Source organism: Macaca mulatta, chromosome 17 (genome assembly GCF_049350105.2).
Source record: "Macaca mulatta isolate MMU2019108-1 chromosome 17, T2T-MMU8v2.0, whole genome shotgun sequence".
Classification (NCBI taxonomy): domain Eukaryota; kingdom Metazoa; phylum Chordata; class Mammalia; order Primates; family Cercopithecidae; genus Macaca; species Macaca mulatta.
This window is the reverse complement of record NC_133422.1, coordinates 1,266,802-1,285,852: the sequence shown is the minus strand read 5'-3', so window position 1 is coordinate 1,285,852 and position 19,051 is coordinate 1,266,802. Positions and strand designations below refer to the sequence as shown.

The 19,051-nt window shown below is 39.9% G+C and overlaps 1 protein-coding gene across 17 annotated transcripts in view; it reads left to right on the top strand.

Annotated features, from left to right (window-relative positions):
* Positions 1-19,051, top strand: part of IFT88 (intraflagellar transport 88) — a 121,663-nt gene that overhangs the window by 55,238 nt on the left and 47,374 nt on the right. For all 17 annotated transcript variants that reach the window (XM_077973719.1, XM_077973718.1, XM_077973716.1 and 14 more), the window contains 5 exons: positions 1,211-1,297; positions 7,302-7,488; positions 10,078-10,186; positions 12,248-12,398; positions 13,632-13,747. In XM_077973719.1, coding sequence (XP_077829845.1) covers positions 1,211-1,297; positions 7,302-7,488; positions 10,078-10,186; positions 12,248-12,398; positions 13,632-13,747 — 650 coding nt within the window. The remainder of the gene's footprint in view (positions 1-1,210; positions 1,298-7,301; positions 7,489-10,077; positions 10,187-12,247; positions 12,399-13,631; positions 13,748-19,051) is intronic.

Here is a 19,051-nt window from a genome sequence, read left to right as displayed (position 1 = left end):
CAGCTGCTTTCTAGGAGCAGGAGGCACCAAGAGTCAAGCATCCTCTAATCAGTGAATGTGTTTTAAGAGGAAGGAAGGAAGGAAGACCCAGTGCCTTTCTCTACCTTGTTTTTTCTTTCTGATATTCTGTAGCAATTTCTAGGTTGAATACTCATTCACCTTTCATGTAAAGTGTCTGAGCGCCCCACACATCTTATTTGGTTAGGATTGTCTCAGACCTGCCAGGCAGTTAAAAACATACTTTCATTTCTCATGATTTAAAAATGTAATTATATTTGGATCTACTTTAGATCACTTTTTGTAATACTTCCAGAATTATTTTCTGTTACTGGTTTTGAAAAATTTTGTGCGATTTTTCCTTCTTGGCCTTCTGAAACTCCAATTACATTTCTCTTAGACCTTTTCATTATGCTCTCATAAGTCTCTTGTGTTCTTTTCTAGGAACTTTTTTTAGCCATCTATTTTGCCATGCTTCATTTAGTCTGAACATTTTCTGGGACCTTGGCCTTGAAGTCCTGGTTGCTTTGCTAGCTCGCTCTACAGTGCCTTCAAAAATATTTTTAGTATTTTCTATAATCTTTCTAGTTGTTCTCTGTCAAAGAATGGTCTTCTGTAGGCTGGTCAGTCATGGCCAGAAGCAGAAACCTCAGAATTATTTTGTAAAGATCAAATTTGATCACGTCTCTTAGGCAAAACCTTTCAGGGCCTCATTGCCCACCCCGTTATGCAGGATAAACACTCAACTGCATCACATGACTCCCAAGGCTCATTATTATTATTATTATCATCATATTTTTATTTTTTAGACAGAGTCTCACGCCTATGCCCAGTCTAGTCTCAAAATCCTGACCTCAAGCAGTTCTTCTGCCGCAGCCTCCCGAAGTGCTGAGATTATAGGATGAGCCACCATGCCCAAGCCTTCCAAGGCTCATTACTTACTACTGACCTTTCTTCCAGTTACCAGGCCTCTCTTCAGCTCTGTTGTCTTAATTATATTTTTAATTTCAGAATTTCCATTTTTTTCTTTTTTATAAATTCTAGTTCTCAAATGAAATTCTCTTCTTGTAATCTGTTTTCTTGAACATGTTAATCCACGCCTTTTGTGCCCTTCCCTGGTCGTACCCTTCAGGAACACTGATCTTTTCCCCAACCCTAAGCTTGAGTACTGTCGTATTACAATGGTAGTAACCTTCAGATATTCCATTTCTAGGCTGTAGAGATCTTAAAAATGTTGGAAAAAAAGGACAGTAGAGTGAAAAGTGCAGCTGCGACCAATCTCTCAGCCCTGTATTATATGGTAAGTTTTTTTTATTACTAAGAGTTAAATATATTAGTATATGATTAACTCTTTTTTGTATTGCTAATTTTGTATTGCTAAATTTCTGCCTGAGGATCATGCCTAAGGAGAAACCCCAAAGAATACTGGTGGAGAATGGTAAGTGGACTGAGGTGTATAGAGGATCTGATCATGACAAGTGCCAGGCCAGGGGCTGAGTTGGCAGACATGAGTGAGAAGGACCATCTCTGAAGGAGAAGGGAGGGAGAAAAATTGTAGTGGTAAGTATCACATCATAGATTATGGAACGTACAGCTGGAGGAGCTAGAGATGTGTTTCAACTCTTTTGTGTTAGTAACGAAAGTGACATCTTAGGTTAAAAGACTGATGTAAGGTTACAGAGTATCATCTCTAACAAGCTTTCATTGAGCATCTACTGGACGCCAATCATGGGAATACCGAAAGTCTAAAAGCTCCCTAAAGGGGCGCGTTCTTGTCTTTGGAACAAAGGAGGTAGACAAGGAAGGAAGGTTTAAAGTAGAGAACAATAAACTAACATAGATAATAAGTGCTTCAGAAATTCAGAGGAGGCAAAGAACATTCTAATTTAAGGCTTTCAGGAAAGATTTCATAGAGAGTTGGATCTTGCCGGTCAGAATATAGAAAGGGGCATTTGTAGGGAGACGGGGACTAAACAAAAGTACAGAGGCAAGAAAGTGCTGGGAGGGAAGTGTGTATAAGAGTCATTTCTTTTCACCAGAAAATACAGAATTTCTCGTAGACTTTTTCTGAATATTGAAAATTGATTATAGGTAGGTGTGGTGCCTCAAGCCTACAATCCCAGCACTTTGGGAGGCTGAGGCATGTGGATCACTTGAGCCTAGGAGTTTGAGACCAGCCTGGGCAACACAATGCCTGTCTCTACAAAAAGTTCAAAAAATCAGCTGGGCATGGTGGTGCGTGCCTGTAGTCCCAGCTACTCGGAAGGCTGAGGTGGGAGGATCCACCCGAGCTGGGGAGGTCAAGGCTGTTGTGAGCCATGATTGTGCCATTGTACTCCTGTTTGGTGACAGATATCTTGTCTCAAAAAAATAAATAAATAAATAAATTGTAGATTTTCATATGTCACTTTGAGAACCTCTACGATTTTAAGGGCTGGAGGTTAGAAACAACTAAACTGTAATTTTTCAGTATCCTTTTCAATTCTGTCATTCTATGATTCTTAGAGGAAATGATCTGAGATTTAATTTTGTCCTGCGTGTAGAAGACTATAAGAGCTTTCCTTAGGAATAACTGTTGATGCTGAGGTGGCAGGGCCAGGAAGGGCCCAGATGAAGGCATGACAGCAACCCAGACCTCACCATATACCTGGGCGGTAAACTATTAGAAAGCTACCACAGCTCCTTAACTCTGCCTTAGCCACTAGCTCTTGAATTTCCAGCGTCTTGGGTTTTGCTTAAGTTTTGCTCAGAATAATGGCATAGGAATGGGCTTAACAGATTACCAAGAACTGCCCTTATTGTAAGAATATTCCATTTGATCCAACCTCTTGTTTAAATTTACTTTCATGACCCAACTGAAATATGAAGGCTTCCTGACGCTCCTTGGCAGATATTCTCACCTCCCTTTGTGCTCCTAGAATATTTTGTCTGCACTTACAGCGTTGTATTTTAATAGTTTGTATGTGATTCTTCTCCGTCAGCCCATCAGCTTCAGCTTTGTATTGTGCACAGTGCCTTGCTGACGACAGGTGCTTTTTTTTTTTTTTTTTTTTTTTTGAGACGGAGTCTCGCTCTGTCGCCCAGGCTGGAGTGCAGCGGCGCCATCTCGGCTCACTGCAAGCTCCGCCTCCCGGGTTCAGGCCATTCTCCTGCCTCAGCCTCCCCAGTAGCTGGGACTACAGGCACCCGCCACCACGCCCAGCTAATTTTTTTTTTTTTTTTGTATTTTTAGTAGAGACGGGGTTTCACCGTGTTAGCCAGGATGGTCTCGATCTCCTGACCTCGTGATCCGCCCGCCTCGGCCTCCCAAAGTGCTGGGATTACAGGCTTGAGCCACCGCGCCCGGCCTGTAGTTTTATATATGATATGTAGTTGAAAGTATATTGTTGGTATCTGGCATATAGTTGTATCTATTTTCTCTTGCTGTGTAATGAACTGCCCCAAACCGTAGTGGCTTGAAATCACCAGGTATTTGCTTACATTCTACCCAGTGAGCTGGGTTCACCTGGATGCTTCTTTCACTGGGCTTGCCTGGCCTTACTCATGCAGCTGCCATCCTCTGAGGCATAACTGAGACTGGATGTTCCAAATTCCTACCTCATGCCTGTCACTTAGCTGAACTGTTGGCCAGGGCAACTCAGTCTTCCTTCAGAGCATCCCCAGCAGGGGATCAGCCTTCTCAGGTGGGACTGGGTTCAATGAGAGCAAACCCCAGTACACAGGTGTGTATTAGCACATTGAGTTTGTTATTATTTTACTGAACAAAACAAACATGAGAGAGAATCATACCTGAATGAGTCATACATGAATCCTGGGAGGTGTGATCCACTGAAGTCATTATTGTAACAATCTACCACTGCCTGCACTCAGACCCCAGTTACTCATAGCCCTCCCAAGACTCTCAGAGTCTCATTCCACCACAGCATCAGGTTCAAAGGCCAGGATCTACATCAGGTCTGAATAGAAATGGGGCTTTCCAGCTGGGTTTGGTGGCTCATACCTGTAATCCCAGCACTTTGGGAGGCCGAGGCAGGTGGATCACTTGAGGCCAGGAGTTTGAGCCTGACCAACATAGTGAAACCTCATCTCTACTAAACACGGTGAAACCCTGTCTCTACCAAAAATATAAAAAATTAGCCAGGCATGGTGGTGCATGCCTGTAGTCCCAGCTACTCGGGAGGTTGAGGCATGAGAATTGCTTGAACCTGAAGGGCAGAGGTCACGGTGAGCCAAGATCGTGCCACTGCATTCCAGCCTGGGCGACAGAACGAGACTCCATCTCAAACAAACAAAAAAAAAACAAGAAATGGAGCTTTCTCAGGCACAATTTCTTCTTGATCCAAAGATTTCTGAATGAAAAGACATGACACTCATCCCCTGTAAGACACTCATCCCCAAAGGGGAGGGATGGAGGCACATCACAGTCACTTTCTTTAATGATTCTGAAACCTAGCAAAGCAGGTGTGGCCAGTGCTCCCTAGTCTGAGAAAAAGGAATATTCCTTGATTAGGGCCCAGCTCTGCTCCCTCGAAGTGGCCCCCTAATTCTTTTTCCTCTATGACTCTTGGCTCTGCCTTCTGAGAGCATCTTCCTTTTGTATAAGAAATAGCCTATGTTTCAGGAACAGAAAACCAAACACTGCATGTTCTCACTCATAAGCGAGAGTTGAACAGTGAGAACACATGGACACAGGGAGGGGAGCATCACACACTGGGGCCTGTCGGGGAGTAGAAAGCAAGGGAGAGCATTAGGACCAATACCTAATGCATGTGGGGATTAAAACCTAGATGACAGGTTGATGGGTGCAGCAAACCACCATGGCACATGTATACCTATGTAACCACATTCTGCACATGTATCCCATAACTTAAAAAAAAAAAAAAAGAAAAGAAAGAAATAGGCTGTGTTTGCAGCTGATTAACTTTCTCAGTTTGTGTTCTGCCCTGAGACATTTGGGACACAGAGAGCTTTTTTCATTTTGGACTCTATCTGTCCCTTTAATCCAAACTAGCAACAGTCAGTACAACTCGCCTAAAAACTTGGAGGGTTTTCTCTAAGTCTTGTTAGGATTTCCCACATGTCTCAACAGCTGCATCCATAATTCTTTTCGGGACAGACCCCTTTCCACTAGGTGTGTAGGCTGCTGTGGAACGGAGCCTTGAAGTGTCTTAGAAGCCCGTTTCACTACCTGGGAGAGAAGGTCTGCTAGGTATGACCTTAAATCTTTGTGAGATGTTTACGAAAGGTATTACAGCCACACCTTTGAATTGTTCCCTAACCTGCCATCTTGTGCCACCACAAGAAACTGGAGACATGAAATAATTTTATTTTCTACCTTAGCAAGTCCTAGTTCTTCTATATTTTCTCTAAATTCTACCTGCAAACTGAACAGTTCTCTCCTTAGCTCATTTTTATCTTCCTATACCTGATCAATTGTATACCCAGTTAAAATAAGTTCATTGGCCCTTCAGCATCCTACCTAGAAACCCCCTTGGCCACACGGGCATATTTATCAGGTACACTTCCTGTCCTCTAACCCGCTCTGTAGGTGCCACTTGTGTCAGTGCTTCACGGTGACAGTGTGGCTTGCTCTTTATCCAGCCTCTGATGATGCCTTCTGCCTTTGCAGGCTCACTCATGCTCCACCATCTCTCCAGTCCCCAACACAGCCCCTCACAGCTTTTCTCAGTTTTGCCTGCTGCATAGTCCAAAAGACAACGTTACATGTTTTTATAACAGCAGCACCCCACTTGTAGGTACCAATTTTTGTTTCAGAGTTCAATCAGAGTTCACACAAAAACTTGCACGTGAATGTTCATGGCAGGGTTATTTGTACTAACCATAAAGGAGCCTGGAAGCAACCCAAGTGTCCATCAGCAATGAATGGATAAAGGACATGTGGCCTATCCACACAGTGGGACGTTAATATTCAGACTTTACAAGGACTGCAGCACAGATGTATGCTAAAACATGGACAGACCTTAAAAATATTATGCTAAGTGAAAGAAGTCAGACGCAAAAGACTGCATATTTTATGATTCTATTTATATTTGGTGTCCAGAATAGGCATGGAGACAGAAAACAGATTAGTGGTTGCCAGGGGCTGGGGGCAGAGGAGAATGGGGAGTGACTACTAATGGGTACAGGGTTTCTTTTGAGGGTGGAAGTAGATATTGACAGTGGTTGCACAACTTTGTGAACCTACTAAATGCCACAGAATTCTACATTTTAAAGGGGTCAGGTTTATTATATATAAGCTATATCTAAACTTTTTACAAAGTTTAACCAGGGATGGTCACTGTGAGTGACATGGGAGAAGGGGCATGGCAATTTAATGTTACACAGTTGTGAAGGAGCCTGGTGGTGACGATGTAGTAGGGGAGCTGGAGATCTGAGGAGGAATCGCCATCAGTCAGTGAGTGGCCGCACTTATCCAGCTGCCACAGTAGAACCCAGAGGGCCTTCATGGGGAGTTCTGTGGGAAGCAGATACCTCTGTGCAGCTGCCTCCTCTGGGGGCCACAGCCAAACCCTGTCATGGAGCAGGGACGGCATAGTCAGGAAGAAGAGCTGCCCATGGAGTGGAGTGAGTGAGGAGAAGCTGGTACCCATGGACACTTCTGCATCAGTCCTGCATCTGATGACAAGAAAAAGCCTTTCAGAGACTAAAGGCCACTGCTTCAGGTCTGCATTCCAGATGTCACACAAGTTCCTCTTTTGGCCAAGTCTAGACAAGAGCCTAGTAGTGAAGGAGCTTCTTAGAAATGTAGTTCCTGGGTTAACCAAGCTGACCTGGCACAGATGGTCATGATGTTTAAGAACAGAGAGGTTCCTGTAGCTCACGTGAATGATGGCAAGGCCCTGACAGAGAATTTGGCATGGAGACAGGAAAAAACAATGGATTGCTACAAGTGCAGAGGCCTAGTAGGTGACACAGCCAGTGTGCTAGGAGCAGGAAGGGTAGTGCTTTTGTGACAGCTATTTCAGGGCTTCAGTGGGAGGGGGAGCGCTGCAGCAAATGGTGACATGGAATTTGGGCGTTGAGCGTGGAACCACCTACATATAAATAGTGTTGTTATTCTAACAATGAGACTGTGGAGAAGTCAATCACAAGAAGCTTGGGTGGTTGAGCTTGATGAGTAAAACTCTTATGTAGAATCAGACTATCAAGACCAAGATATGTAAAATATTTTTGTTCATTATATTTGTAATCTCAGAAAGTCTGTTTATTATGTCTATAATCTCAGAACAGTCAGAAAAAGTATTTCATGAAATTCAAATAATTTGTATATGTATTTTACTTAGGGAAAGGATTTTGCACAAGCCAGCAGCTATGCAGATATAGCTGTGAACTCTGATAGATACAATCCAGCAGCTCTTACTAATAAAGGGAATACAGTTTTTGCAAATGGTGATTATGAGAAGGCCGCTGAATTCTATAAAGAGGCTCTAAGAAATGATTCTTCTTGTACTGAAGCGCTTTATAATATTGGTAAGTGAAACAAGGCGAAATTGCTTTTTAAATTATTTATTTTTTGCTTTGTATTTGTTTTTGTTTTGTTTTGCTTAAAGAGCTCAAACACATTAGGAGGAGGAGTTGACTTCCTTCTAACAGAAAATTGAAGACTACAGCCTCTCAGATTATAGTTTATTTTAAATGGAATTAATGATTCAGAAGCTATGCACTGCAAAATTTGGATCAGGCTTGCTTTACTGCCCTCTAAAAAGGCTTTTCCATCACAGTGTATAATCCTAATTTCCCAAATTTCTGCTAATACTGGATATTATCATTCTTTTTAACTTTTGCCAAGCTGATAGATGGGAAAAAATCCCGTTTGCTTACTTTTTAATTATGAACAATTTCAAACATACATAAAAGTACACACAAGAAATAAGTACCCGTGTACCTATCACCCCAGTTTAACACATTTTCACATTTTGCCATCTTTACTTCAGATTTTGTTTTTAATAAGCCAAATATTACAAGCCATGGAGTCTTACCACCATCACATTCTCTTCCCCGCCTTTCAGAGGTTGCCTGAAGTGGAGCATCATCACCCCGGGCATGAATTTGCAGTTTTGCAAACGCCTGTCCGTACAGTACTGGGTCTTGTCTCTTGGATTGTTAATAACGTTTCCCTGCCTAGGTATTTTTTGCTTTCTTTGGTTTACTTATTTTATTCTCCTTTCTATGTTATGTCAGGAGTTTATGGCTAAAAACTGAGTGGAATCTCTAGGTCTATGAAGGAGATTGATGGGTTGGTACTTTGCTGTAGGGCATCTGTCTGGTCTGGTCTGTTTAGTTGGAGACCTGCCCATAAGTCAATTGTATCTTTCCTCCCAGAAAAGACTCTTTAATCTCCTGCCTGAAGGAGGAGGGAAGGCCTACTGCCAACCTTGAAGTATAGGGGAGGCGAGAAGGAATTAGCCATGGGAGAGCCTGATTGAGAATGTATGTTTCAAGTCACTGAAGGAAGGGAGGCTATGACCACTTGGGTATCTGGGAAGAGAGCATTGAAGAGAGGCACAAGCTCTTCATGCAGGAGCTTGCTTCCTAGATATATCCTTATTTATTTGTTTTGTAACTATTAAATATTTCTCCTTTCTCCATTGCTTAGATTTTTAACTTTGTTTCTACTTTCTTCTATGGAAGAATTGTTTTATTATCATGATCTCAGCTCACTGCAACCTCCACCTTCCAGATTCAAGTGATTCTCCCGCTGTAGCCGTCCAAGTAGCTGGAACCACAGGCATGCTCCACTATGCCAGTCTAATTTTTTGCATTTTTAGTAGAGACAGGGTTTCACTGTGTTGGCCAGGCTGGTCTCGAACTCCTGACCTCAAGTGATCCACCTGCCTCGGCCTCCCAAAGTGATGGGATTACAGGCGTGAGCCACCACGCCTGGCCAAGTTTGTCTTTTAAAAAAATTGTGTTTATTGCTTTATTCGTTTGTTTATTGCTTTATGAAGCCCTTCTTACCTTCAGATTATAAATCATTTTTCTATATTTTCTTTTCATACTCTTCTTATAGCTTTGTTTTTTCTGTTGAGTTTCAAAATTTTGAGTTCATTTTTTATGAAATAAGAATCTACATTTAAAAAAATTAATGGCCAGGTGCAGTGGCTCATGCATGTAAATCCCAGCACTTTGGGAGGCTGAGGCGGGCGGATCACAAGGTCAGGAGATGGAGACCATCCTGACTAACACAGTGAAACCCCAATCTCTACTAAAAATAGAAAAAATTAGCCAGGCGTGGTTGCAGGCACCTATAGTCCCAGCTACTCGGGAGACTGAGGCAGGAGAATGGCGTGAACCCGGGAGGCAGATTTTGCAGTGAGCCGTGATCACGCCACTGCACTCCAGTCTGGGCGAAAGAGCAAGACTCTGCCCCCCCAACACACAAAAAAAATAATAATAATGTATAGTCGGTTGTTCTGGCACCACTTATTACTAGCATTTTCCTCCCCACTGATTATGTCTTTAAACTCTATAATTGAGTGCATGTCTGAACTATTTGTTCTGTTCTATTGGTCTGTCTATTCCTGCCCCCCACTACACTTTTAAAATCACTGAAGCTTTGTAGCATCTTTTGGTGTCTGCCAGTGGAGAATCCCCACCCTAACATTATTCTTTAAAAACATTCTCAGTTGGCTGGGTGTGGTGACTCATACCTGTAATCCCAGCACTTTGGGAGGCTGAGGCAGGTGGATCTCTTGAGGCTAGGAGTTCCAGACCAGCCTGAGCAACATGGCAAAATCCTGTCTCTACTAAAAATACAAAAAATTAACTGGGCATAGTAGCACACGCATATAATCCCAGCTACTTGAGAGGCTGAGGTAGGAGAATCACCTGAGCCTGGGAGGTCGAGGCTGCTGTGAGCCATGTTTGCGCCACTACACTCCAGCATGGGCAGCAGGAGCGAGACCCTGTATCAAAAAACAAAAACCTCAGTTCATCTTCATTTTCTCTTTTGGATAAATATTTACATATATTTTGAGATTTATTCTGTTAACGTTAAATAAATTAATACCAATAATGACGCTTATAGGTTTTCTTTTTTTTCTTTTTCGTTTTTTTAAGGCCTTACCTATGAGAAACTAAATCGGCTGGATGAGGCTTTGGACTGTTTCCTGAAACTTCATGCAATCCTACGAAACAGTGCCGAAGTTCTTTACCAGATAGCAAATATGTATCTTATTTGAAAAACTTAGGGACAGTTATTAATTCTCTCAATTGGTGACTGAAGATCAATTATTAAATAAGTTTAATGAAGTAATTGAGGATAATATTTGAAGTAAGTGATGAGGATAATCTAACTAGCAGATTATCATGTGATAAAAAAATCATTTGAGTAATGCTATTTTAAAATGTTATTTGCATTGAAAGAGGAATTAATGGTTAAAACTATTATTTATTAAATTTTGAAAATAACTGAAGTAATTATGACATTTTGGGTACATATAAACCATTCATTGAAAGTCAGTTTGGTGCTTTAGAACATTGTATTAATTCTGAAGCTTGTAGGGTATCATTGAAGCACTAACTTACTAAATAAAATACTGTTTATTACTGATTTGTACTATTGATTGAGTTTGGATAATTTTTCTTATTTTTTTTAACTGACCTGTAGCTATAATGAGGTGTCCAAAGACTGTTACCCTCTAAAATTATGTAATTCTTCATATGAACTCACTCATTCATTCTGTTCATTTAATAGTCATTTATTGAATGTATACTATGTGTATCAGTATTATGTTTCAAACTCAGGGGAATGTAGAACTACAAAATGTTGCCCTCATATCAGTTTCTTCCACAACACGTAGCTTTTTAAATAAGCCCTGCTCTTGGTTAAAAAAGCAGAAATGTGTTAATGTTTTTAATGCTTTTCATGCTATTTGAAAAGCACTTTAATTTCTCTCCTTATTTTAGTAAGCTTTGGCCACAATGTTGGGAAGCGTTAAACATCTTAGGTAGGTTTTCAGGTTACTGTTATCTTGATTTAAATTTTATACAGATATGTGTAGAAAATTTTATATGTCGTAAGGTGTACCATTAATAATTTTAAGTACCATCTGCTGTACTTTTGATAAAGAATTTTATTTAAACATTTTAGTTTTAAGCCAGGCACAGTGGCTCATACCTGTAATCCCAGCGCTTTGGGAGGCCGAGGCAGGCGAATCATTTGAGGTCAGGAGTTCGAGACCAGCCTGGCCATCATGGTGAAACCCCATCTCTACTATAAATACAAAAATTAGCCAGGTGTTGTGGCAGGCACGTGTAATCCCAGTTACTCCCAAGACTGAGGCAGGGGAATCACTTGAACCTGGGAGGCAGAGGTTGCAGTGAGCCAAGATAGTGCCATGGCACTCTAGCCTGGGTGCAGAGCTAGACTGTCTAAAAAAAACAAAAAAAAATTAGTTTTAGATCAGATAGCATCATAGTTACTCCTGTTAGTCTTTTTGTTCATTTAATTTCTCTGAAACTGCCAGTGTCATTATCTTTTACTACCCAATTCATGATCAGCTAGGATCAAGTCAAGCAATTGATATATTTGAGACTGTTTGAGTACATTTCCATTTTTTTTTTCTTGTGGTATCACACTTGTCATCATTAAAAACAGTAGATTTTTCCGGTGTCACCCTTGTCACCATTGAAAACAGTGCTTCTTTTCCATAAACTTTGGATTGGAATATCTTCATTTCACTGAAATACCTAATATGTATAAAATAAATAGTAATTAATCAAAAAGTATTGGTATGAATAAATTATTTGTATATACACAGAAGACTTAGTAGGTACTAAAGAAAGTTACAAAAAAAAAAAAAAAAAAACCCACTATCCTTGGGTTTATAATCTAATTAGGGAAAACTCACAGGAAAAACACATGAAAGTAATTCCCTTAATATGCTGAACATGTTAAGAGAGAGAGAATAACTGGATGCAACATTCAGGACGTTTTTATTAAGGACAATTTTTGGACAATACTTTGAATAATTCTACCAGAAATTTGGGAGTTGATCTTAGTGGATAGTAATGAAGGAAAAGGGAAAGCAGGCTATACATAGGGAGCGAGAATGTTGCCTCCACAGTACTGCTGCATTCCATCTCCACCCCTGAGAAATCCAGAGGAAACAGTACACAATAGCACATTAGTGTAGGCTAAGAAATATTGTTACTGTAATGTTTTTTAAGTTTGTTTATTGATTAATGAATTTAGAAAACATGTTTTCCTTAACTGACATTGCCTAAGATATGAATTAATGGAAAATCCCAGTCAAGCTATTGAATGGCTAATGCAGGTGGTCAGTGTTGTTCCAACCGATCCTCAAGTTTTATCTAAACTGGGAGAATTATATGATCATGAAGGAGATAAATCTCAAGCATTTCAATATTACTATGAGGTAGGTGTGTTATCTTAATTTCCTTCTGTGTTTTAGCATTTTATGAATTGTTATAAAGGCAGCAAGACTTTGAAATTTTAGAAGATCTTCCCAGTTTTAAAATGATTTATTTAAAATAAAGCATTCTTGGAAAATGAAGTTTTTGTTTTGTTTTGTTTTGAGATAGTCTTGCTCTGTCGCCCAGGCTGCTGCACAGTGGTGTAGTCTCGGCTCACTGCAGCCTCCTCCTCCTAGGTTTAAGCAGTTCTCTTGCCTCAGCCTCCCGAGTAGCTGGAATTACAGGCGCCTGCCACCACGCCCAGCTAATTTTTGTATCTTTGGTAGAGGGACATTTCACCATGTTGGCCATGCTGGTCTCGAACTCTTGACCTCAGCTGATCTGCTCACCTCAGCCTCCCAAAGTGATGAGATTACCACCACGCCAGGCATGAGGTTAGTTTTTTACTTGTTTTAATGAAAAAAAATGAAATAGGTCTGGGTGAGGTGGCTCACATCTATAATCTCAACACTTTGGGAGGCCAGAGTGAGAGGATTGCTTAAGACCAAGAGATCAAGACCAGCCTAGGCAACATAACAAGACCCCATCTCTAAAATAATAATTGTAAAAGGATAGGTGTGGTGGCCCTTACCTTTAATCCCAGCACTTTGGGAGGCCAAGGAAGGCAGATCACTTGAGGCCAGGAGTATGTGACCAGCCTGGCCAACATGAGGAAACCCCCTCTCTACTAAAAATACAAAAATTATCCAAGTGTGGTTGTGGCATGCCTGTGATCCTAGCTACTCAGGAGACTAAGGCACAAGAATTGCCTGAACCCAGGAGGCAGAGATTGTAGTGAGCCAGGATCGCATTTAGTACACTCCAGGCTGGGCGACAGAGCGAGACTGTCTTAAAATAATAATAATTAATAATAATAATAATAAAAAGAAGTATAAATTCATTTTTCTCTTGAAGCACGATTTGCATCTCTTTTTTATTCTTTTAAATATTTAATTGAACTCAGCTCATATATTGTTATAGCAAAAGTATTTACAGATAATTGAAAAATGTGTCAAGCAAAGCTTAGGTTTTCTAAGTATTACAGAGTTTCAGAATTTACAAAGTACTTAGGACGCTCATACTCCTTTATTAAGAAATGTCATATTGGATAAATTTATTCAATAGGTAAAGTATTCAAGAAGTAAATTATATGTTGCCATTGAAGTTGTATTGTTACATTCCATATATTTTTCCAGTCATATAGGTATTTTCCTTGTAATATTGAAGTCATTGAGTGGCTTGGAGCCTATTACATTGACACCCAGTTTTGGGAAAAAGCCATTCAGTACTTTGAAAGAGCTTCTCTTATACAGTAAGTAATCATTAGGATTTTATGTTTAGTTAATGTCATGTCTTGAGTTTTTTTAATCCCTAGAATTAGTATCTGATTTCAAGAACAGATGTTGATGGACGGACATTCATAAATTATTTTTGTTTGTTTGTTGTTTGTTTGAGACGGAGTTTCGCTCTTGTTTCCCAGGCTGGAGTGCAATGGCATGATCTTGGCTCACTGCAACCTCTGCCTCCTGGGTTCAAGCGATTCTTCTGCCTCAGCCTCCCGAGTATGTGGGATTACAGGCATGTGCCACCACGCCTGGCTAATTTTTTGTGTTTTAGTAGAGACAGGGTTTCACCATATTGTCCAGGCTTTTCTCAAACTCCTGACCTCAGGTGATCCACCCGCGTCAGCCTCCCAAAGTGCTGGGATTACAGACATGAGCCACTGCATCTGGCCAAATTATTTTTATTTTCTTATATTTTATTCTATTTGACTTGGTATTTATTGTGATAAATATATTTCCCTTTGCGTAGAATTTTAAAATATCCTCTTTAAGGTACTTTTCTTTATGTGTTTTTCTTATTCATACCTCAGCAAACAATTATTATTTCTTTATCAATGAGAAAATGACTATCTCCATCCTAGGACAAAGTTTCATTTCTAAAAGAGTCTTAATACAAAACAGTTTTGTTGGTTTCAGTTTATAATTGATATATATTAAAAATTAAAATGTTTTCAATGTCCTTAAGTTCATATCAGAGTATTTTATACATACCTGATTCAAAAAAATTCAAAAATATATATTTTTTATTGTACTTTAAGTTCTAGGGTACATGTGCACAATGTGCAGGTTTGTTACATATGTATACATGTGCCATGTTTGTGTGCTGCACCCATTAACTCATCATTTACATTAGGTATATCTCCTAATGCTATCCCTCCCCCCCCTGCACAATAGGACCCAGTGTGTGATGATCCCCTTCCTGTATCCAAGTGATCTCATTATTCAATTCCCACCTGTGAGTGAGAACACATGGTATTTGGTTTTCTGTTCTTGTGATAGTTTGCTGAGAATGATGGTTTCCAGCTGCATCCATGTCCCTACAAAGGACACAAACTCATCCTTTTTTATGGCTGCATAGTATTCCATGGTGTATATGTGCCACATTTTCTTAATCCAGTCTGTCATTGATGGACATTTGGGTTGATTCCAAGTCTTTGCTGTTGTGAATAGTGCCGCAATAAACATACGTGTGCATGTGTCTTTATAGCAGCATGATTTATAATCCTTTGGGTATATACCCAGTAATGGGATGGCTGGGTCAAATGGTATTTCTAGTTCTAGATCCTTGAGGAATCGCCATACTGTCTTCCACAATGATTGAACTAGTTTACAGTCCCACCAACAGTGTAAAAGTGTTCCTGTTTCTCCACATCCTCTCCAGCACTTGTTGTTTGCTGATTTTTTAATGATTGCCATTCTAACTGGTGTGAGATGGTATCTCATTGTGGTTTTGATTTGCATTTCTCTGATGGCGAGTGATGATGAGCATTTTTTCATGTGTCTGTTGGCTGTATGAATGTCTTCTTTTGAGAAATGTCTGTTCATATCCTTTGCCCACTTTTTGATGGGGTTGTTTTTTTTTTTCTTGTAAATTTGATTGAGTTCTTTATAGGTTCTGGATATTAGCCCTTTGTCAGATGAGTAGATTGCAAAAATTTTCTCCCATTCTGTAGGTTGTCTGTTCACTCTGATGGTAGTTTCTTTTGCTGTGCAGAAGCTCTTTAGTTTAATTAGATCCCATTTTTCAATTCTGGCTTTTGTTGCCGTTGCTTTTGGTGTTTTAGACATGAGGTCCTTGCCCATGCCTATGTCTTGAATGATATTACCTAGGTTTTCCTCTAGGGTTTTTATGGTATTAGGTCTAACATTTAAGTCTCTAGTCCATCTTGAATTAATTTTCATATAAGGAGTAAGGAAAGGATCCAGTTTCAGCTTTCTACTTATGGCTAGCCAATTTTCCCAGCACCATTTATTAAATAGGGAATCCTTTCCCCATTTTTTGTTTTTGTCAGGTTTGTCAAAGATCAGATGGCTGTAGACGTGTGGTATTATTTCTGAGGGCTCTGTTCTGTTCCATTGGTCTATATCTCTGTTTTGGTACCAGTACCATGCTGTTTTGGTTACTGTAGCCTTGTAGTATAGTTTGAAGTCAGGTAGCGTGATGCCTCCAGCTTTGTTCTTTTAGCTTAGGATTGTCTTGGCAATGTGGGGTCTTTTTTGGTTCCATATGAACTTTAAAGCAGTTTTTTCCAATTCTGTGAAGAAAGTCATTGGTAGCTTAAGGGGGATGGCATTGAATCTATAAATTACCTTGGGCAGTGTGGCCATTTTCACAATATTGATTCTTCCTATCCATGAGCATGGTATGTTCTTCCATTTGTTTGTGTCCTCTTTTATTTCACTGAGCAGTGGTTTGTAGTTCTCCTTGAAGAGGTCCTTTACATCCCTTGTAAATTGGATTCCTAGGTATTTCATTCTCTTTGAAGCTATTGTGAATGGGAGTTCATTCATGATTTGGCTCTCTGTTTGTCTGTTACTGGTGTATAAGAATGCTTGTGATTTTTGCACATTGATTTTGTATCCTGAGACTTTGCTGAAGTTGCTTATCAGCTTAAGGAGATTTGAGCTGAGACAATGGGGTTTTCTAAATATACAATCATGTCATCTGCAAACAGGGATAATTTGACTTCTTCTTTTCCTAACTGAATACCCTTGATTTCTTTTTCTTGCCTGATTGCCCTAGCCAGAACTTCTAACACTATGTTGAATAGGAGTGGTGAGAGAGGGCATCCCTGTCTTGTGCCAGTTTTCCAAGGGAATGCTTCCAGTTTTTGCCTATTCAGTATGATATTGGCTGTGGGTTTGTCATAAATAGCTCTTATGATTTTGAGATACATTCCATCAATACCGAATTTATTGAGAGTTTTTAGCATGAAGGTCTGCTGAATTTTTTGAAGGCCTTTTCTGCATCTATTGAGATAATCATGTGGTTTTTGTCTTTGGTTCTGTTTATATGCTGGATTACATTTATTGATTTGCATATGTTGAACCAGCCTTGCATCCCAGGGATGAAGCCCGTTTGATCATGGTGGATAAGCTTTTTGATGTGCTGCTGGATTCGGTTTGCCAGTATTTTAATGAGGATTTTTGCATCGATGTTCATCAGGGATATTGGTCTAAAATTCTCTTTTTTTGTTGTATCTCCATCAGGCTTTGGTATTAGGATGATGTTGGCCTCATAAAATGAGTTAGGGAGGATTCCCTCTTTTTCTATTGATTGAAATAGTTTCAGAAGGAATGGTACCAACTCCTCCTTGTACCTCTGGTAGAATTCAGCTGTGAATCCGTTTGGTCCTGGACTTTTTTTGGTTGGTAGGCTATTAATTATTGCCTCAATTTCAGAGCCTGCTATTGGTCTATTCAGGGATTCAACTTCTTCCTGGTTTAGTCTTGGGAGAGTGTAAGTGTCCAGGAAATTATCCATTTCTTCTAGGTTTTCTAGTTTATTTGCGTAGAGGTGTTTATAGTATTCTCTGATGGTAGTTTGTTTTTCTCTGGGGTCAGTGGTGATATCCCTTTATCATTTTTTTATTGCGTCTATTTGATTCTTCTCTCTTTTCTTTATTAGTCTTGCTAGCGGTCTATCAATTTTGTTGATCTTTTCAAAAAACCAGCTCCTGGATTCATTGATTTTTTGGAGGGTTTTTTGTGTCTCTATCTCCTTCAGTTCTGCTCTGATCTTAGTTATTTCTTGCCTTCTGCTAGCTTTTGAATGTGTTTGCTCTTGCTTCTCTAGTTCTTTTAATTGTAATGTTAGGGTGTCAATATTAGATCTTTCCTGCTTTCTCTTATGGGCATTTAGTGCTATAAATTTCCTGTGTCCCAGAGATTCTGGTATGTTTTATCTTTGCTCTCATTGGTTTCAAAGAACATCTTTATTTCTGCCTTCATTTCGTTATGTACCCAGTAGTCATTCAGGAGCAGGTTGTTCAGTTTCCATGTAGTTGAGTGGCTTTGATTGAGTTTCTTAGTCCTGAGTTCTAGTTTGATTGCACTGTGGTCTGAGAGAGAGTTTGTTACAATTTCTGTTCTTTTACATTTGCTGAGGAGTGCTTTACTTCCAACTATGTGGTCAATTTTGGAATAAGTGCGATGTGGTGCTGAGAAGAATGTATATTCTGTTGATTTGGGGTGGAGAGTTCTGATGTCTATTAGGTCCGCTTGGTGCAGAGTTGAGTTCAATTCCTGGATATCCTTGTTAACTTTCTGTCTCGATGATCTGTCTAATGTTGACAGTGGGATGTTGAAGTCTCTCATTATTATTGTATGGGAGTCTAAGTCTCTTTGTAAGTCTCTAAGGATTTGCTTTACGAATCTGGGTGCTCCTGTATTGGGTGCATATATATTTAGGATAGTTAGGTCTTCCTGATGAATTGATCCCTTTACCATTATGTAATGGCCTTCTTTGTCTCTTTTGATCTTTGATGGTTTAAAGTCTGTTTTATCAGAGACTAGGATTGAATCCCCTGCTTTTTTTTTTGTTTTCCATTTGCTTGGTAGATCTTCCTCTATCCCTTTATTTTGAGCCTATGTGTGTCTCTGCATGTGAGATGGGTCTCCTGAATACAGCAGACTGATGGGTCTTGACTCTTTATCCAATTTGCCAGTCTGTGTCTTTTAATTGGACCATTTAGGCCATTTACATTTAAGGTTAATATTGTTATGTGTGAACTTGATCCTGTCATTATGATATTAGCTGGTTATTTTGCTCGTTAGTTGATGCAGTATCTTCCTAGCATCGATGGACTTTACATTTTGACATGTTTTTGCAATGGCTGGTACCTGTTGTTCCTTTCCACATTTAGTGCTTCCTTCAGGAGCTCTTGTAGGGCAGGCCTGGTGGTGACAAAATCTGTAAGCATTTGCTTGTCTGTAAAGGATTTTATTTCTCCTTCACTTGTGAAACTTAGTTTGGCTGGATATGAAATTCTGGATTGAAAATTCTTTTCTTTAAGAATGTTGAATATTGGCCCCCACTCTCTTCTGGCTTGGAGAGTTTCTGCTGAGAGATCTGCTGTTAGTCTGATGGGCTTCCCTTTGTGTGTAACCTGACCTTTCTCTCTGGCTGCCCTTAACATTTTTTCCTTCATTTCAGCTTTGGTGAATCTAACAATTATGTGTCTTGGAGTTGCTCTTCTCGAGGAGTATCTTTGTGGCATTCTCTGTATTACCTGAATTTGAATGTTGGCCTGCCTTACTAGGTTGGGGAAGTT